Source organism: Schistocerca gregaria, chromosome 3, assembly GCF_023897955.1.
Source record: "Schistocerca gregaria isolate iqSchGreg1 chromosome 3, iqSchGreg1.2, whole genome shotgun sequence".
NCBI lineage: Eukaryota > Metazoa > Arthropoda > Insecta > Orthoptera > Acrididae > Schistocerca > Schistocerca gregaria.
The window spans coordinates 378148562-378171000 of NC_064922.1; the positions used below are offsets into that span (position 1 = coordinate 378148562).

General features: G+C 40.5%; 1 protein-coding gene across 1 annotated transcript in view; it reads left to right on the top strand.

The window, feature by feature from the left end:
* Positions 1 to 22439, top strand: part of LOC126353900 (fatty acid synthase-like) — a 445172-nt gene that overhangs the window by 314510 nt on the left and 108223 nt on the right. The window contains exon 21 of the mRNA XM_050003124.1: positions 11786 to 11976. Within this exon, the coding sequence (XP_049859081.1) occupies positions 11786 to 11976 (191 nt within the window). The remainder of the gene's footprint in view (positions 1 to 11785; positions 11977 to 22439) is intronic.

A 22439-nucleotide genomic window follows, 5' to 3' on the forward strand; every position in this document is an offset into this window, starting at 1 on the left:
TTCCTTTACTGCATGCTCAATATACATATTGAATAGCATTGGGGATAGGTTGCAAACCTGTCTCACTCCCTTCTCAACCACTCTTTCCCTTCCGTGCCCCTCAATTCTTATAACTGCTTTCTGGTATCTGTACAAATTGTAAATAGCTTTTTGGTCCCTGTATTTTATCACTGCCACCTTTAGAATTTGAAAGAGAGTATTTCAGTCAGCAAAGTCAAAAGCTTTCTCTATGTCTACAAATGCTGTAAATTCAGGTTTGTCTTTCCTTAACCTATCTTGTATGAGATGTCATAGCGTCAGTATTGCCTGACGTGTTCCTACATTTGATCGTCGGTAAAGCAGATGCCAGACTGAGATTCATTGGAAGAATCCTAAGGAAATGCAATCTGACAACAAAGGAAGTAGGTTACAGTACGCTTGTTCGCCCAATGCTTGAATACTGCTCAGCAGTGTGGGATCCGCACCAGGTAGGGTTGATAGAAGAGATAGAGAAGATCCAACGGAGAGCAGCGCGCTTCGTTACAGGATCATTTAGTAATTGCGAAAGCGTTACGGAGATGATAGATAAACTCCAGTGGAAGACTCTGCAGGAGAGACACTCAGTAGCTCGGTACGGGCTTTTGTTGAAGTTTCGAGAACATACCTTCACCGAAGAGTCAAGCAGTATATTGCTCCCTCCTACGTATATCTCGCGAAGAGACCATGAGGATAAAATCAGAGAGATTAGAGCCCACACAGAAGCATACCGACAATCCTTCTTTCCACGTACAATACGAGACTGGAATAGAAGGGAGAACCGATAGAGGTACTCAGGGTACCCTCCGCCACACACCGTCAGGTGGCTTGCGGAGTACGGATGTAGATGTAGATGTAGATGTAGATGTAGATGTAGATGTAGATGTTCTCCGGAATCCAAATTGATCTTCCCTGAGGGCAGCTTCTACCAGTTGTTCTGTTCTTATGTAAAGGATTCATGTTAGTATTTTGCAACCTTGACTTATTAAACTGATGTTCTGTAATTTTCACAATTGACAGCACCTGCTTTTTTGGAATTGGTATTTTTATATTCTTCTTGAAATCTTCTTGAAATCTGAGTGTATTTTGCCTGTCTCATCCGTTTTTCTTTCCAGATGGAAGAGTTTTATCATGGCTGGCTCTCCCAAGGCTATCAGCAGCTTTAATGGAATGCTGTCTACTCGAGGTGCCTTGTTTTGACTTAAGGCTTTCAGTGCTTTGTTAAACTCTTCTCATAGTATCATATATCTGTTCTCATCATCATCTATGTGCTCTTCTATTTCATAATATTGCCCTCAATTACATCTCCATTGTGTAGATCATCTACATACTCCTTCCACCTTTCTGCTTTACCTTTTTTGCTTAGGAGTGGTTTTCCATCTGAGTGCTTGATGTTCATACAGGTGGTTCCTTTTCCTCCAAAGGTCTCTTTAATGTTCCTGTAAGCAGAACCTATCCTACCCCTAGTTTTACATACTTCTAAATTCTTACATTTGTCCTCTAGCCATTCCTGCTTAGCCATTTTGCACTTCCTGTCAGTCTTGTTTTTTAGACATTTGTATTCCATTTCACCTGCTTTATTGTTGCATTTTTATATTTTCTCCTTTTATTGATTAAATTGAATATGTCTTGTGTTATCCAATCTTTTTACCTTCTTGATCCTCTGCTGCCTTCACTATTTCATCACTCAAAGCTACCCATTCTCCTTAAAGACAAATAATATTAATGTTCATCTGTGACAAGATCTTGGAGTACAGTTTAAGCTTGATAATTAAAATGTTGCTGGAGGAAAAGAAGCATCTCTCAAAGAATCACCATGGGTTCAAAAGAATCACCCTGTTATCACACATATCACTTTATTAAACATTACCTTGCAAACAGTAGTAGCAGGTGAAAATTTAGTATGTGTGATATTTGAATCACTGAAGTTTTTGCTGGATTACAAGAAATTAAAAAGGGGTTGAGGCACCTCTCTGAACCTTCTGATAGAAGGTGCATAGATGGCATTAGGGAATACACATGGACAACTTCAATGCATATAACTGAGAACTATAATGCCTGGAAATGTTTAGAGTCCATCCATCCATTCTTTCAACATACACTTATATTGAATGGATGATGATGGTAATGATGATAAAGAAATGAATGATAAGCAGTATGAAGTAGAATGAACACGTCAAATCAATCATAATCAAATCAAATGAAGAATTACATTAGATGAAAGATTCTGCAGAAATGCATGGGCTCTGTAAGGAAAATTACATACTTTAGGCCAATGTGATCAACACCATAGTATACTAGCAGCTTTTGGAGTACTTATGGAGTAGGATAGGTCCAGATATTGAATTATGAGTTCAGAGAAAAGCTGCTAGGATTGTAAAAGATTAGCACAGCCCATACAAATGTGTAATGAAAATGGTCAAAGACCTTAAATTCGAATCTCTATAGAAATAGCACTGATTTTCTTACAAAAACATTTTACTTACATTTAGAGAACTGGTGTTCAAGGACAATTGTGTGATGATCCTGCTGACTCTTCTATATGTCTTGCACAGGGATCATACTAATAAGGTGGTTCAAGAATGAGTTCATACAGTGGCTTACAGACGATCATTTTTCTTTGTTCCATACATATATGCAATAGAGCAGGTCTTGTGGAGTATATATGTATACATTAGATGTACTTTTAATTTGTTACCTTCATCTATTGAATAGTTTAAGCTCCAGTTATGGGTTGTAATTGAGTCAAAAACTTCACTAATTACCATAAGATGATGGTATCTGTTCTTTCTGACATGTCATTCATATAGATAAGGCTTACTGGCCAGTAATCTTCTTCAGTGCGGATGCCCTCACATTGCCCGAACTCTTACAGGAATCGGTAGATTGACTGCCACGAGTAATGAGCATAGTGGGCAGAGGCACTACAAATGTAGTGTGTGAACAGTAAGTTGGAAGTGTGGGTCTCTCGGGGAGAGTGTCACAGATAAGTCCCTGCAGTCGCACTGTCCTCTGTGTCCTTGGTGGCTCAGTCAGACAGACTGTCTGCCATGAAAGCAGAAGATCCCGGGTTCGAGTACTGGTCGGGGCACACTTTTTCAACTCTCCCTGTTAACATTTACCAACACCTGTAAGCAGCTAAAGGTCTGGATTTCATTATAATTTCGTTTACTCTCCATGATAACTTCTACCTTGATTACTTTTTCACAGATGCTTTCTTCTATTTTGTTGATGCAGTGGACCTGCTATGCAGTGCCATTCATTGTACCATATGACCTCTTCTCAATCTGTGGTGGGTTGAGGACTGTAAGAGAGCTTTCATCTATGCCATTTATCTACAATATTATGTATCCAGTTTTCATGAACACTTCTGTATTTTGCTTCTCTCATAAAGCAATTACAATTTCAGGTGTACAGTTACTATTCATCTACTTTTTCACAGCCAAGCTTATGACAGAAGCTCTCAGCATGTTACTCCTGAAGTATATGACAGATTACAGAACATCCTTTATTAATTTCTGGATGTTGATGTTGTCAACAGCCATCCTTTTTCTGATACTTTTGGGACACCTCCAAGCTGAAAAGGCAATGTATAAGTGACCCTCCATGACAGATAGAGACACATGATCACTGCCATGCATTACAGAAGCTCTGTGCTCACATTTCTCTCCCCACATAAGTACATAGCTTAAGCAAATGTGTGCGCTGTGGGAAGTTCTCTCTATAATACTTACCTAAAGATATCACATATCTCCATTCTCTCTTAATGTAAGTTATTCAGATTAACTACAAATATTGATTTAAACACTAAATTGTTTCCTTTATTAAATCTAGTACAAGTGTTGTTCCATAAGTACCCAGCCTGACCAAGAGATGCCAGTCATTGTTGGCAGCCATGAATAGTGAACGTTGTGAGTGAACTTATGAAAATGCGGAAAACTGGTTATTAAAGACCTCAGTGTGACCAATGTTAAAGCTGAGCTATATTCTAGTTTGGGAGAGTCTGCCCCTTTGCTCACAACAGTAAAATATTGGGTAGCTGAGTTTAAATGAGGCGGTATGAGCTGCCAAGATGAGCATCACAGTGGTTGACCAAATGAGGTGACGACTCCAGAAATGGTGATGAAAATCCACAAAGTGATACTGGATGATCGTTGACTGAAAGTGCACAAGCTAGCAGGCATAGTAGGCATTTCAAAAAGTGCGGTACATTGCATATTATCTGATAATTTGGACATAAGAAAACTGTGTGCAAGGTTTGTGCCATGTTTGCTCACACTCGAACAAAAACAGTGTCACGAATGTGTTTGAATTGAGTGTTTAGCAAAGTTTTGCAGCAACAAAGCTGGTTTTTTGTGCCGTTTCATAACCATGGGTGAAGCATGGGTCCACCACTTCACTCCTAAGACAAAAGAACAATCAAAACAATGGACATAAATTGGAGAACTAACTCCAAAGAAGGCAAAGTCCGCTTCATCTGCAGGAAAGGTCATGGTGTTGGTTTTTAGGGATGCATGCGGGATAGTTTTCATTGACTATCTTGAAAAAGGGAAAAACTATCAACAGTGAGTATTATGCAAACCTATTGCACCATCTCACAAGTTTGTTATTGCATTGGGCAAAACGAATGAATTAAAGTTTGAATTGCTACCTCATGCACCCTATTCACCAGATTTAGCCCCCTTGGATTATTTTCTGTTCGCAAACTTAAAAAAGTGGCTTGGAGGTCAAAGATTTTCAAGAAATGAAGAGGTGATGTTGGAAGTTAATGGCTTTTTGAGGAGTTAGACAGTTCTCATTATAAAAAGGCTATCAAACTTACTGACCATCATTGGGAAAAGTGTGTAGAGCTGAAAGGAGATTATGTTGAAAAATAAATACTTTTTCTCCAAAATTTTTGCGTTTTCTTTGTTGGGTAGAAATCAGTGAAGGATAGAAGAAAACAGGCCATGGGTGCATTGGTGGAACAGAAGGCTGTGTACAGCATGAGTGGGAGCCAGCAAGGGACAAGGTGGGTGAAGGACAGTGACTAATGAAGGTAGAGGCTATGGAGTTTTTGGGAACGTAGTATACATTGCAAGGATAGTTTCCACCTGAACAGTTCAGAAAAGCTGGTGTTGATAGGAAGAACACAGATGGTGTAGGATTGAAGCAGTCATCGAAGTGAAGAATGAATGTTGTGTTGGGCAGCATGCTTACCAATTGGGTGGTCCAGCTGTCTTTTGGCCACAGTTTGTCAGTGACCATTCATGCAGATAGACAGCTTGTTGGTTGTTATGCCCACATAGAATGCACTATGGTGGTTGCAGCTTAGCTTGGAGATCATTTGACTGCTTTCACAGGTAGCCCTGCTTTTGACAGGATAGGTGATGCTTGTGATCTATTGCAGTGTGTCCTGCTCACTTGTTTACCAATATTTCTGTTGTGCCAGTCTGTGACTAAATATTGCCACTATATGGTGAGTAGCAATCCATCCTTTTCATAAGATTGTTATTAATCTTTTTAATAATTACAATATACAGATCCTTTACTCAACAGTCATTCAGTTCTTCCATTTTATGGTAAAAGATGTAGTACATGAATAACTGTTGCATTTCACATAAATCTTTTGTGCACTAGTGGACTCTTATCAGAGATAACAAGAGGTTTTTTTTACTAACTTCATTCCTAATTTGTTAAAACAGGTATTAGCATTTTTTTATCAGTGTAATGCTAATGCCATCTATTGTAGCATCAGCCAAACAGTTTGCATGCCTTGCTATCCCATTTTCACATATGTGTTAGTACATCACATTTTACCTTTAGGGGCAGTATTAGCAACATTCCTGTACCCTCCATTTAACTGATACAAATAACATGTACATTCTGTCACAATATAAATGACCTTCTCATCTACTATGTGCCAAAAAGGAATCTTGCTCTGTCCGTACCACATGTATGTGGCACTCCACAACTTATTCATAATATCTCAGCTTGTCCTATGGAAACAAATTGTAATTACTCCATGTGATATAGATAAGAGAAGGGTTATAGCAAAAGTAGCCTATCAATATGTAAAGAGAAGAGATAGCACTGGTGCTTCTGTTGGAGAAGAATGAAGTGAAAGGTAAGTATTGGTGCATCATGATTGAAGGAAGAAAGAAGACAGACCCCAAAGACAAATTCCCATCCCAATTACAGAATGACCTTGTCCCAGCTTCACTCATACAGGCCCCAAAAATTGATTCTATCCCTTCCCTGTGGACAGCCAATAGATAACGGGTAACCATGTGTCATACATCATATAGTTATATTTGTGAGTCAAAATGTCAATGTCAATCACATCATTTCAGCCCTGTGAAATGTTTGTACAAGCATAATTACCCAACTTATTTTGTCAGTGTCTTAAGTACATCTGTATTTAATGACTTATATTGTCTAACCTGACCCTATAAAAGATATAAGAACTCTAACTATTGCTTATATGAGGGGAAGTCCTGTGTATACGAAGGTCCACCATTCATATTGTAACAAAAGCCTATAAAAATTTCATTTTTATTGTAGTCATATGTTGGAGCACTTCATTTGAATCTTTACACTATAGCAAAGATTTATGTTGATCTACTCAAATGAAAAGTAAACATATTTTTTTCTTTATTTTTTTAAAGCCTGGCAATTTTCTGCTTTTATTACTTTTCTTATAGTTACCATCTATGAGAGAGTAATCTAAGTCTCCTTGGGAAAAAATAATTCATATTTTTTCTCAATCTAAATCTAAGATAGGATAGTAAATGTTGACTGTAGCTAAAAGACATAGGATAGCTGCAGAGGAGAAATTCCCTCATGCTAAACTATGTATGAAGTAGTGAAGCAATTGACTGGGATGCTGATGGATGAAACACTGTAGAATTTTCTAAGAGTGCTGATTCTTCTGGGGATGTCATTTTCTTTGTCATTTAATATTACATAAATCTTTTTCTGCTCATATAACTACTTCTGATAATACTTTCCAGCATCAGGATCATATAATTAAACTACTTGTAATAACTTTACTTTCATAGTAGACCTATTTCATTATCATCCAGTGATAAAGCAATGCTTCTGCTCCAGTGATTGTCTTTAATTTCCGTAATCTAACAACTGATTTCTGACTACTGAAGCTACTGACATTTCGTTCATCACATAGTTGAAAATCTCTGATTTAGCTTTGATCAACCACTAAATAAATTAGTAATATAGTGCTTCAGATAAGTAAATGAAGATAACAAATATAAAGAAAATATTTTTGTAACCCTCATACAAATATAATAAGTATGCACAGCAGTGTTGCAGGTTAAGCGAGACACTGCATCCATAATGATCAATGCTGTCCCCTAGATTAACTATTGTACCTCTTCCCAGATTCAAAGAATAGATAAACCTTAAGTCTTTACTTTCAGCCTTTCTTTTAAGTGATATACTTCTTACTAGTAAATGCAGTGCAGCCATGTCGGGTAGGACGTATGACACATTACTGGGTCCTGTACCAATAAACTTTTCTCCTTCAAATGATGATAGCTGACAGAATACATTACATAAAATACATTCATAGCTTAATACTCTATACAAATTTTCACTAATGTTCACATATTTGTTACAGTAATGCTTAAACACAATAACTATCTTAACATCTCAACTAGTAGTCAAATTTCCCTGACACACAGAGTATTCAATGCCTAATTCCTCCTCTGATTATTCATTACTGTTTAAATGTCTTTCTAATCAACCTTATGGTTATACTCACTAGGATGCAGAAATTCCTTTTGATTCTCTGCAGTATTGCCCTCAAAATTAGGTGTATAGCTCGCAAGCTCAGCTTTTTGTTGTACCTGTTGTTCAACTAACTTTCCTAAATGTTTGTCCAAACTAGACAAAGCATTTGGGACACCAATTACTCCACCACAGTCTCTACTGTGCTCTAATACTTGTATTCAGTTTTGAGTTTCTGATATTTGATTATGTATATCTTGAAACACCTGGGTGGTTACATCCTCTCTATTTTTCATCTTACAATTTATCTCTTTAAACCGGTCTTGAAATTCTTTCCTGTCTAAACCACATTGTTTTTCCATTTCAAGCTTTAACTTCTTAATGTTTCTTCTATTTTACAAATTTTGTCTACTTTTATAGTTACCTTATATAATGCTTGTCCATGGGTACTTCTATTATTAGATGTTTTGTCTAATTTATTTACTTTTTCTGCTTGAATTTTTACAATGTTGGACAGCTCACTTTTTGTTTTTAGTTTTTCTAATACACATATCAAAAAAAAAAGTTTTGTATCACCCCAGTTCCCAGAACTCCTTAAGATAGACGTTGACTTTAGACATTGTATTGCACACAGTCCCTTTGACTGTTCAGAGATGTCACTAAACCCACCCAAAGATGTAAACAACCATACATGAGAAGCACCTATTAGACAGAGGGGCTTCAACAGCCAATCAGTTCTAGGCATTCCAACAGGAAGGAGTTAAACGGCTCGTGTTGTCTGTAGTTGAAACATGCCTAGATGGTCAATACGTTGGTTCGATCATATCAACATTGTTACTTTGTGCCAGGAAGGGCTCTCAACAAGGGAAGTTTCCAGGCATCTCTGAGTGAACTGAAGCGATGTTTTTTGGACACGGAGGAGATACAGAGAGACAGAAACTGTTGATGACATGCCTCACTCAGCCACTCGGGACTACTACTGCAGTGGATGACTGCTACCTATAGATTATGGCTTGGAGGAAACCTGACAGCAATGCTACCATGTTCAATAATGCTTTTCATGCAGCCACATGACGTTTATGACTCAAACTGTGCGCAATAGGCTACATGATGTGCAGCTTCACTCCCAATGTCAATGGCGAGTCATCTTTGCAACCATGACAACATGCCAAATGGACTGCTCAGGATTGGCATCATGTTCTCTTCACTGATGTGTGTTGCATATGCATTCAACCAGACAATCATCAGAGACGTGTTTGGAGGCAACCCGGTTATTCTGAATGCCTTAGACACACTGTCCAGCAAGTGCAGCAAGGTGGAGGTTTCCTTCTGTTTTGGGATGGCATTGTGTAGGGCCAATGTACGCCGCTAGTGGTCATGGAAGGCACCATAACAGCTGTACAATATGTGAATGCCATCCTCCGATTGACAGTGCAACCATATCGGCAACATATTGGCGAGGCATTCATCTCCATAATCAACAATTAACGCCCCCATCATGCACATTTTGTGAATGACTTCTCACAGGATAACGACATTGCTTGACTAGAGTGGCCAGCAACGTCTCCAGACCTGAACACTATTGAACACGCTTGGGATAGATTGTAAAGGACTGTTTACGGACAATGTGATCCATCAACCACTCTGAGGGATCTATGCATAATCGCCGTTGAGAAGTGGGACAATCTGGAGCAATTGTGCCTTGATGAACTTGTGGATAGTATGCCATGATGAATACAGGCATGCACCAATGCAAAAGGACATACTACTGGGTATTAGAGGTACTGGTGTGTACAGCAATCTGAACCACCACCTCTCAAGGTCTCACTGTGTGGTGGTACAACATGCAATGTGTTGTTTTCATGAGCATTAAAAAGGGTGGAAATGATGTTTATGTTGATCTCTATTCCAATTTACTGTACAGGTTCCGGAACTCTTGGAACTGAGGTGATGCAAAACTTTTTTTGATATGTGTATTTTGGCTACATTGTTTTTCACCTTGTGCATGGTAACAGGTGTATAGTTATAACAGCTATATATACACTCAAAAACAATGAAATCTTGTGATTATGTTTAGATACTAACACAAAGAAGCAACAGAACATGTATCTACAGCACTTCACAGACAAATCAGTAAAAAGAATCTTAGTCTGAGGCTTTTTATACCTCACCTAATCGGTTGCACAGCAAGCTGTACAATTTTGCTGATATCTTTTGCATGAGCTTGGTGTCATAGCGATGAGCCCATTGTGTGCTCACTGCATAATCAGATGACCAGCTGCTATGCTATGAAGTGATCCTGCACTGCCATCACAATGGTTTACTGTTGCTGTTGCCATTGGAAGTTGCAGCTGCACTTGTAGGCTCAGAATCAGAATGCCAAAACCTTAGTTTCAGTGTATTGTTCCTTGACTCATTTTAATGGTTGTTTCAACATGTAAATGCTTGTTGTTGACGTGGTTGATATGGACAGGTAATCTCATTTATCCCATCTGTTGTCATAATTCACACTCCTGGTTTTTACCAAATCACAAAATTAATTTTTCTCAAATAGTCTCAAATATTGTGATTACAATGGGTGGCACTACAGCATGTGCTCACCTATATCTTGTTTGTTGTTTACTTGGGTTGCTCCAGGTAATGTTGTATCTTCTTCCATTATTTCTTGAAATTTTTTTATCATTATTATCACTAATGCTCTGTCCTAACGCTTCTCATTTCTGGACATAGGTCACACAAATGCATGCACAGTGGGAAATTATTTCTATGATACTTATCTAAAGAATGTTTTCCCATGAATGCCTTTCATTGGTTTAATAGGAAGAAGTGAAACATATGCTTAAATTTAAAAACTTGTTACACTCCAATACTTTTACATGTACTTTCATTCTAAATCCAATGCTATCTGTATGTTCTTTGCTCTCATATAAAATTGTAAATAATATCCTCCTGTTCTTTGTAGTTACTGTACAAATTTTCTATTAAAATAGTGCCTCTAATAACACTGTGACTGAAACGGTCAACATAATTTTCCACGTTAGACTAAATTCATCCAGACTACTGTTGTGATTGCTGTAACTTTTACTGCAATTAGTCTATGGTTTTATAGGGAATTTTAATAGCAAGAGATTATGGATTGTCCAATACATGTACAATCAATTAATAGTCTTCAAAATATGCCTGTCTCACATCAGTACACCACATCTTACACATCAGTACACCATTACCAGAAACTTTTTTAAGCTTCGTAAGCCCATTGCAGTTAACAAGGATGAGGCTGTTGAGGCAACTCATTGAGCGTATGAATTATTTCATTTAGTAGTACCTCAAGATTATTTCATTCTTAACTCCTTGTAAGTTTCACAGGTCATATTAACAGTTTGCTTTGCAGATCTCTTCAGTTTAATCCTAAGTTTACTGAAACAGTTCTGCAGCATTTTATCTGCACACTGCAAAGGCTCAGCAGCAAGTGAGCCAGGTTCCCTAGATCATGTGATATTCCCCACCATTAATCCCACCATAAAGATGCCCATTCACTCCTTCCAAATGACCAGGAAATCAGTTACACTAGTTCTTAGACACACTCTGAAAGTAGTGTGTAGTTTACTAAGCTCTGAGACTGTTTTGCTCAGTACACCAAGCTCTGTAGTGGTGCTTGAAGTAAGTGTTCACCATCTGATGATTGAAAAGTGTTGCATCTTCATTAATTCTGGATTGTTCTATGAAAATTAGGAATATACTTATGCCATTGCTACAGAAGATAAATGCATAGTATGGCAACATGGTTGTTGAGTTATTATGCCAATATTTTCTTATTTCATATACAGTCACTTAATTATTTTTTATCACTTACAAATACTTGATTAAAGTATGTGTATATACTAGAAACCCATTTTACTGTTGTAAGAAATATACTTTCCCAAAAATCTACATTTTTGGGTTTAGTGAAGTACATTTGTTGGTTACTTTTGGCATTGATGGTTATTTCTACAAATGCATGTATTCCTATTTAGTAAAATGTACTAGTTACCATTGTTTGTAGAAAACTGCAAGACCAAAATTCAAGTCAATAACCATTACAAGTGACAAGCTGTTTTCATGGGTGAAGGACCTGAAGCAGTGCGTAGAAGGTGGAGAGCATGATATACTTCTAATTTCAGAAGATAAGATGTCAAATGGTATAGTGGGTTCAGTCAACTCCCTTAGAAAAGAACCTGGAGGGGAGAAAATCAGGTAAGTAGGGAGAACAAATATAAATTAATTTTACTGATGTGGACACTGTGTATTCCAATAACAGAAAATGTTTTCAAAGGATCAAATCCTGATGAGAACATTAAAGTTATCAGTTTACTAAGAAACAGCAATTCTTCTGGCTATGATGATGTTTCCTGTTGGGCATTAAAATATTGTACCATCTTGGTAGGACCACTTTTAAGCTTCTTTGTAATCAGTCAGTGACTCAACACTGAGTTGCTTAATGACATATGATCAAATTATGTCCATTTAGAAAAATGAAGATAAGCAAATAATATCCAATTAGATACTCATTTTACTCTATCCAGGATTTTCACAATGTTTCGATGAAGTGTCCTACAATAGAATACTGATTAATTTTTCAGAAGGAAATGTTTTAATTTCTTCTCAGTTTGGCTTTCATAAAGATTGTAAGTAATACACTCACCCAAAAAGGTATGTGACATTAAAAATGAAGTTATGTTAGAAATAAGTAGCAAAAACTATGTTGATGTACTTGTATTTAGTGATGTTGCCAAAGTCTTCAATTCTATGGACAATTAACTTCTACTTGGGAGGCTAAAATTTTATGCCTTTAATGGTATCCCTCTTACAAGTGTTCGTATCTAAAAGACAGAAAGTGGGGTATTCCACTGAAGATGTATACCACAAGACAAAAAGTAAACTGAAGATGAGGGAACATAAAATATGAGAACATGGAAAGTTTGGTGTTGAGTTTACTTATATTTTCCACTTACATTACATGACAGTGGTTTAAGAGACAATTAAAAAACCTTTAGTATTTTCTGGTGGAACAAGCATAATAATCAATGGTTTAAGTCAGTGGTTTGCTCAAGAGCCAATACTAATATTGTGGGGCAGCATCTCGGGCTGTATATATACTGATGTTACTATCAATTGGTAATCTACATAAATCAGTATGTTATAAGCCCTCAGTAGACTGACTATAGTGAGGATGCAACAGTTGGCCACTGGCCCCCAAATACTGTTAAAAGTCTGCACCATTTGGAACACTGTGTGTTAACTGTTTCATATTGCTGCCACCCACAGCAACCCTAAAGTTTCGACACAGTAATTGCTTGACGAAGTGTTGTGTTGTGTGTGTGTGAGCAGGTTATTAAGTGTTTAATAACAGTAATTGCACTTACCGTATTTACTCGAATCTAAGCCGCACTTTTTTGCCGGTTTTTGTAATCCAAAAAACCGCCTGCGGCTTAGAATCAAGTGCAAAGCAAGCGGAAATTCTGAAAAAAATTGGTGGGTGCCGCCACAACTTACTTCTACCGTCGATTATATGTAGCGCTACACAGGTATGCTTTGTAGGCACAAAGATAAATACTGGCGCCAAAACCTCTGCATCAGTAAATAAATTTAAAAAAAAAGAAGTGGAAGACGAGCTATTTTCTGTGCCCCGAGTTTCGACCACTGCATTTTCATATATTATCCAAAGAAGTAAATACAAATTCCGTATTGTTCATCTTCGAATGTAGCAGCATTTCAATGTACTACAAAAATCCGACTGACAAGACTGAGATGTTTGTCAATATGGCCAACTCTACGTTCTGAATTTTTTCCTATCTGTGAGAAGTGATGAAACTTCCTGGCAGATTAAAACTGTGTGCCCAACCGAGACTCGAACTCGGGACCTTTGCCTTTCGCGGGCAAGTGCTCTACCATCTGAGCTACTGAAGCACGACTCACGCCCGGTACTCACAGCTTTACTTCTGCCAGTATCCGTCTCCTACCTTCCAAACTTTACAGAAGCTCTCCTGCGAACCTTGCAGAACTAGCACTCCTGAAAGAAAGGATTTTGCGGAGACATGGCTTAGCCACAGCCTGGGGGATGTTTCCAGAATGAGATTTTCACTCTGCAGCGGAGTGTGCGCTGATATGAAACTTCCTGGCAGATTAAAACTGTGTGCCCGGCCGAGACTCGAACTCGGGACCTTTGCCCGCGAAGGTCCCGAGTTCGAGTCTCGGCCGGGCACACAGTTTTAATCTGCCAGGAAGTTTCATATCAGCGCACACTCCGCTGCAGAGTGAAAATCTCATTCTGGAAACATCCCCCAGGCTGTGGCTAAGCCATGTCTCCGCAATATCCTTTCTTTCAGGAGTGCTAGTTCTGCAAGGTTCGCAGGAGAGCTTCTGTAAAGTTTGGAAGGTAGGAGACGGATACTGGCAGAAGTAAAGCTGTGAGTACCGGGCGTGAGTCGTGCTTCGGTAGCTCAGATGGTAGAGCACTTGCCCGCGAAAGGCAAAGGTCCCGAGTTCGAGTCTCGGTGGGGCACACAGTTTTAATCTGCCAGGAAGTTCCATATCAGCGCACACTCCGCTGCAGAGTGAAAATCTCATTCTGTGAGAAGTGATGGTTGCTAATAGGAACTTTTATAAATTGTGAATCACATGCAGTATTCTCGTCACCATAAGAGGAATACGCATATAAACATTTTGCCATGTATTGTTTCATGTTTGCTGCTATCTCATTTAAATCCTGTCTGCATAATAAACTACGAAACTAGAGTGAGACAACAGCAAACGCGGAAGAATATACATATCATGTCATGTTTATATTCGTATTATTCTTATGCTTAATAGTGATACAGTCAGAAATGAAGCACGGCAACTGACTAGATTTTTAACTCTAAGATGACTCTAATTTCTGTGTAGAATGTAATGTACTAAAGAGGCGCCTGCACAGATTTTCAAATGGAGCACGCTAAACTCTCGTTCAGAACATCTTCTATCATACGCAGTCTATTATTTGGTTCTTGTTGATCATTATCAAAGAGAGCAGAAGTGTAAGACAACAACAAATAGCAGTTTCTTGCCATTGTTTCACTAATGAGATGATTCCTCTCTCTTTTTTGTTTTTCAATTGTAGCGCGCACAAAAGCAAGCCATACTGCGAGCGGCCACAGGCCATAAACACGCACTATCAGAATGCGACAAACTATGCATGACACAGAACAGTAATGCATTTTCAGCTTACAGTGACGTAAACACCTATAGCAAAGAAAACTGCGCTTATCAGATCAAACAAAAATAAGCAATCAATTCAAACCAGACGAAGCCCGTAGAAAAGGAAAGGTACCTGTATAAATACGGACGGTGTGCCTGACGCATAACAATGGTTACCTGGTAAAGCGTAACTGCTAAGCTTACGACTCTAACCAAACTACTGTAGCTGTGTCGTTATTCATTCGACCTAAATTGTGTCTCATATTACAATGGGCAAACTTTGTTTCGATTTGGAAATGCAGCCTATAATTTTTCTCTCCCCTTGAATTTCGAGTCTCAGATTTCAGGCACGGCTTAGATTCGGGAAATTTTTTTTTCCTTGATTTCGAGTCTCATTTTTCAGGTGTGGCTTAGATTCGAGTGCGGCTTAGATTCGAGTAAATATGGTATATCAAAATGCATTACATACATGACCAGAAATGTTTAGTAACTGTTTTGATGTCACTGTTTTCTACAATATATTTATTCCTAGCTACAAGGCAGTACCACATTTGAAGATGACTGTCTCTGTAATGCACATTCACTAATCCATGTTATGTGCCAAAATTTATACCATAACAGCTGATCAACATGAGGCACACTGAGTTTTTCAGTACTAGAAGATAAAGTGTAAAACATTTCCCCCTCTCATGTCCTTAAGCTCCGCAGTGGCTGCACTGCTTACCCCTCTGCTCTGAAGTAAGCGACCAATTTAGCTTGAAGCAAACTTTACAAACATGAATCAAAATTAAGTACATCTTAAAATATTACTGTCTCTTTAAGTACTTTTATTTGTTATTGAGCAGAAAAACTACAGTCTTAAGAAGCTCTTAACTTAATCGATATTTCTGGATTCATCTGATAGTTGCTAGATTAATAGTATTATAAAATAAGGAAACGTAATTGATATATATATATTCATTTTTCCCTTTCCTTCCCTCTTTCCTGACGAAGCAACTGCCAGTTGCGAAAGCTCGTAATTCTGTTTGTGTGTTTTGTTCATGTGCCTGTCTGCCGGCGCTTTCCCGCTTGGTAAGTCTTGGAATCTTTGTTTTTAATATATTTTTCCCATGTGGAAGTTTCTTTCTATTTTATTTACATCATCATTAATTTGAACCCAACAATTACGTTTGTTATTGTCTCTGTTGCATTTCGAAATCTTCTCTATCATCTTACTTTCTCTTTTCGTTTGTACAAGAAGTTCCACTTTGTATTCATCTTCCATTTTTCCGTAATCTACCATACATTTTATCCTGCCTAATTATACTCAATAATACGTAATTTACTTCCAAACCATAGCCTAAAATTTTCAACATAACCGCTGCTATAAAATCCATTGTTCCAAGTTTACAAACATTTCGTGTAAACTCGTGAATACTATTTCACAGCTTCAGTTCCTTTCACTCATTACACAACCATCTCAGTTTTTTTCCAACAACTTTCGTTTTATTTCCATTCCCGTTTTTCCCACAAAACCGATCATTTTTTAGCAGCTTCCCACAGGTTTACACATTATTATTTCTTCATCAAACAATTGTTAGCCTCATTATCATAACCTGCCAGTACATAACCAGTCCTTTGAATACATTTACACACACATTCTTCGAGATTTTATTCGAAAATTTTTTTTTAATTTTATTTTTTCGCAAATTATTTTTTCGAAACTTTTTTCGAAAAAATTTTTTTCGAAATTTTCTTGAATTTCCCCACCCTTTAACGTGATCTGGAGACAACATAACTACCCAACCTTTGCACCCATTGTTGTTCACCAACCTAAGTTCAGCACATGATCAACATAGCTCATCTCAAACCAACACTTTTTCGACTTTTTTCACACCTTTATCTCTCCCTATATAAATCTCTCTTTACTTTCACTTTAACCTCACATTACCCTTTCCACCTACTAATACCATGTCAACCTCACAACATCCCTACAACGACCCCATTAAATTTTATTTACATTCCCTCCGCAAACATGCCTTCACCCTAGCCAGATTACGCTCCCATATTTTATTTACTCAGGCTTGTCTGACATTTGGCATTACTCCCAAAGGCCTCACACTTAAAGTTCCCATCTCTGGCTGCAATCCTTCTTTCCATCAGTCCTTATATCAGTTCCAAACAGCACAATCCATAGCCCTCACCCGCCTAATCCTTCACCTATACATCGACTTGGCCAATGAACACACCCGTCAACTCCTATCCCAAATCAAAGTCCTCAATCTTTCCTCTCCCACATCCACACCGGCTGTACATAGCATCCTCCTACAGGCCAACCGCAAATTAGAACAACATGCCACCCTCTACCTCAAAAAACTATCCAATCTCCTGGTTTCCCACCTCCGGAAAGGCAACCCACTCACCCTCCACAACCTTTCCAACAAACCTCAACCTCCTCTCATTGCACACAGACCCAGTCTCTCCCATCTACTCAATGTCCCACTTCCAGCTCCACTCCTCCCAACACCTCAAAATTCTAGTCAACACAATCTGGAACCACAACACCCCAATTCAGTAGTTAACCTTTCCTCCAAACCCCTCTCCCAATCCGAAACCTCTGTCCTATCCAAAGGCCTCACCTTCAGCCCCACTCCCAGGTTCAACCAAACTGCCCTTGTCAATGATTTACTGTCCTACACTCGCAGTCTCTGCTGGAAATATCACTTTGCTACGAAGAAAAACAATCCTGATCCCACTCCTAATGATCCAACTCCCCAAGACACTATCCAAATTGAACCCTGCCTGCAACAGTTCCGTCCTCCATCACAGCGGGATCCACCTCCTCTTCCTCAAAATCACCCTCTCCAAACCTTCCAGGAATTTCTCACTTCCAGCCTTGCCTCTCAATCTTTCTTGAAAAACCTTAATCCTACTCCCAACATCACCACAGCCGAATCCCAGGCTATCCGTGATCTGAAAGCTGACCGATCCATCATCATTCTTCCGGCTGACAAGGGTTCCACGACCGTGGTACTTGATCGTCGGGAGTATGTGGCTGAGGGACTGCGTCAGCTTTCAGACAACTCTACATACAAAGTTTGCCGAGGTAATCCCATTCCTGATGTCCAGGCGGAGCTTCAAGGAATCCTCAGAACCTTAGGCCCCCTACAAAACCTTTCACCTGACTCCATCAAACTCCTCACCCCACCGACACCTCGCACTCCTACATTCTACCTACTTCCTAAAATTCACAAACCCAAACATCCTGGCCGCCCCATTGTAGCTGGTTACCAAGCCCCCACAGAACGTATCTCTGCCTACGTAGATCAACACCTTCAACCCATTACATGCAGTCTCCCATCCTTCATCAAAGACACCAACCACTTTCTCGAATGCCTGGAATCCCTACCCAGTCTGTTACCCCCGGAAACCATCCTTGTAACCATTGATGCCACTTCCCTATACACGAATATCCTGCACGTCCAGGGCCTCGCTGCAATGGAGCACTTCCTTTCACGCCGATCACCTGCCACCCTACCTAAAACCTCTTCCCTCGTCACCTTAGCCAGCTTCATCCTGACCCACAACTTCTTCACTTTTGAAGGCCAGACATACCAACAATTAAAGGGAACAGCCATGGGTACCAGGATGGCCCCCTCGTATGCCAACCTATTTATGGGTCGCTTAGAGGAAGCCTTCTTGGTTACCTAAGCCTGCCAACCCAAAGTTTGGTACAGATTTATTGATGACATCTTCATGATCTCGTCTCACAGTGAAGAACAACTCCAGAATTTCCTCTCCAACCTCAACTCCTTTGGTTCCATCAGATTCACCTGGTCCTACTCCAAATCCCATGCCACTTTCCTAGACGTTGACCTCCATCTGTCCAATGGCCAGCTGCACACATCCGTTCACATCAAACCCACCAACAAGCAACAGTACCTCCATTATGACAGCTGCCACCCATTCCATATCAAACGGTCCCTTCCCTACAGCCTAGGCCTTCGTGGGAAACGAATCTGCTCCAGTCCTGAATCCCTCGACCATTACACCAACAACCTGAAAACAGCTTTCACATCCCGCAACTATCCTCCCAACCTGGTACAGAAGCAGATAACCAGAGCCACTTCCTCATGCCCTCAAACCCAGAACCTCTCACAGAAGAACCCCAAAAGTGCCCCACTTGTGACAGAATACTTCCCGGGACTGGATCAGACCTTGAATGTGGCTCTCCAGCAGGGATACGACTTCCTAAAATCCTGCCCCGAAATGAGATCCATCCTTCATGAAATCCTCCCCACTCCACCAAAAGTGTCTTTCCGCCGTCCACCTAACCTTCGTAACCTCTTGGTTCATCCCTATGAAATCCCCAAACCACCTTCTCTACCCTCTGGCTCCTACCCTTGTAACCGCCCCCGGTGTGAAACCTGTCCTATGCACCCTCCCACCACCACCTACTCCAGTCCTGTAACCCGGAAGGTGTACACGATCAAAGGGAGAGCCACACGTGAAAGCACCCACGTGATTTACCAACTGACCTGCCTGCACTGTGACGCTTTCTATGTGGGAATGACCAGCAACAAACTGTCCATTCACATGAATGGACACAGGCAGACAGTGTTTGTTGGTAATGAGGATCACCCTGTGGCTAAACATGCCTTGATGCACGGCCAGCACATCTTGGCACAGTGTTACACCGTCCGAGTTATCTGGATACTTCCCACCAACACCAACCTATCCGAACTCCGGAGATGGGAACTCGCCCTTCAGTATATCCTCTCTTCTCGATATCCGCAAAGCCTCAACCTCCGCTAATTTCAAGTTGCCGCCGCTCATACCTCACCTGTCTTTCAACAACTTCTTTGCCTCTGTACTTCCGCCTCGACTGACATCTCTGCCCTTACTCTTTGCCTTTAAATATGTCTGCTTGTGTCTGTGTATGTGCGGATGGATATGTGTGTGGGTGTGTGTGTGCGAGTGTACACCTGTCCTTTTTTTCCCCTAAGGGAAGTCTTTCCGCTCCCGGGATTGGAATGACTCCTTACCCTCTCCCTTAAAACCCACATCCTTTCATTTTTCCCTCTTCTTCCCTCTTTCCTGATGAAGCAACTGCCAGTTGCGAAAGCTCGTAATTCTGTTTGTGTGTTTTGTTCATGTGCCTGTCTGCCGGCGCTTTCCCGCTTGGTAAGTCTTGGAATCTTTGTTTTTAATAACTTCCACATGGGAAAAATATATTAAAAACAAAGATTCCAAGACTTACCAAGCGGGAAAGCGCCGGCAGACAGGCACATGAACAAAACACACAAACACACACATAGGATTACTAGCTTTCGCAACCGATGGTTGCTTCTTCAGGAAGGAGAGGGAAAGACGAAAGGATGTGGGTTTTAAGGGAGAGGGTAAGGAGTCATTCCAATCCCGGGAGCGGAAAGACTTCCCTTAGGGGAAAAAAAGGACAGGTGTACACTCGCGCACACACACATATCCATCTGCACATACACAGACACAAGCAGACATATTTAAAGGCAAAGAGTAAGGGCAGAGATGTCAGTCGAGGCGGAAGTACAGAGGCAAAGAAGTTGTTGAAAGACAGGTGAGGTATGAGCGGCGGCAACTTGAAATTAGCGGAGGTTGAGGCCTGGCGGATATCGAGAAGAGAGGATATACTGAAGGGCGAGTTCCCATCTCCGGAGTTCGGATAGGTTGGTGTTGGTGGGAAGTATCCAGATAACTCGGACGGTGTAACACTGTGCCAAGATGTGCTGGCCGTGCATCAAGGCATGTTTAGCCACAGGGTGATCCTCATTACCAACAAACACTGTCTGCCTGTGTCCATTCATGCGAATGGACAGTTTGTTGCTGGTCATTCCCACATAGAAAGCGTCACAGTGCAGGCAGGTCAGTTGGTAAATCACGTGGGTGCTTTCACGTGTGGCTCTCCCTTTGATCGTGTACACCTTCCGGGTTACAGGACTGGAGTAGGTGGTAGTGGGAGGGTGCATAGGACAGGTTTCACACCGGGGGCGGTTGCAAGGGTAGGAGCCAGAGGGTAGGGAAGGTGGTTTGGGGATTTCATAGGGATGAACCAAGAGGTTACAAAGGTTAGGTGGACGGCAGAAAGACACTCTTGGTGGAGTGGGGAGGATTTCATGAAGGATGGATCTCATTTCGGGGCAGGATTTTAGGAAGTCGTATCCCTGCTGGAGAGCCACATTCAAGGTCTGATCCAGTCCCGGGAAGTATTCTGTCACAAGTGGGGCACTTTTGGGGTTCTTCTGTGAGAGGTTCTGGGTTTGAGGGCATGAGGAAGTGGCTCTGGTTATCTGCTTCTGTACCAGGTTGGGAGGATAGTTGCGGGATGCGAAAGCTGTTTTCAGGTTGTTGGTGTAATGGTCGAGGGATTCAGGACTGGAGCAGATTCGTTTCCCACGAAGGCCTAGGCTGTAGGGAAGGGACCGTTTGATATGGAATGGGTGGCAGCTGTCATAATGGAGGTACTGTTGCTTGTTGGTGGGTTTGATGTGGATGGATGTGTGCAGCTGGCCATTGGACAGATGGAGGTCAACGTCTAGGAAAGTGGCATGGGATTTGGAGTAGGACCAGGTGAATCTGATGGAACCAAAGGAGTTGAGGTTGGAGAGGAAATTCTGGAGTTGTTCTTCACTGTGAGTCGAGATCATGAAGATGTTATCAATAAATCTGTACCAAACTTTGGGTTGGCAGGCTTGGGTAACCAAGAAGGCTTCCTCTAAGTGACCCATAAATAGGTTGGCATACGAGGGGGCCATCCTGGTACCCATGGCTGTTCCCTTTAATTGTTGGTATGTCTGGCCTTCAAAAGTGAAGAAGTATATATATATATATATATATATATATATATATATATATATATATATATATATATATATATATATATATATATATATATATATATTTTTTCCCCCATGAAATCCTCCCCGTTCCACCTAGAGTGTCTTTGAGCCGTCCACCTAACCTTCGTAACCACCTTCCCTACCCTCTGGCTCTTACCCTTCTAACCGACCACAGGGTAAAACCTGTCCCATGCACCCTCCCACCACCACCTACTCCAGTCCTGTAACCCGGAAGGTGTACACGATAAAGGCAGAGCCACATGCGACAGCACCCATGTGATTTACCAACTGACCTGTGAAGCTTTCTATGTGGGAATGACCAGCAATAAACTGTCTATTTGCATGAACGGACACAGGCAGACAGTGTTTGTTAGTAATGGGGATCACCCTGTGACTAAACATGCCTTGGTGCACTTCCAGCTCATCTTGGCACAGTGTTACATCGTCCAGGTTATCTGGATACTTCCCACTGACACCAACCTATCAGAACTCCGGAGAGGGCAACTTGCCCTTCAATATATCCTCTCTTCCCGTTACCCAACAGGCCTCAACCTTCGCCAGTTTCAAGTTGCCGCCGCTCATACCTCACCTGTCATTTAATAACATCTTCGCCTCTGTACTTCCACCTTGACT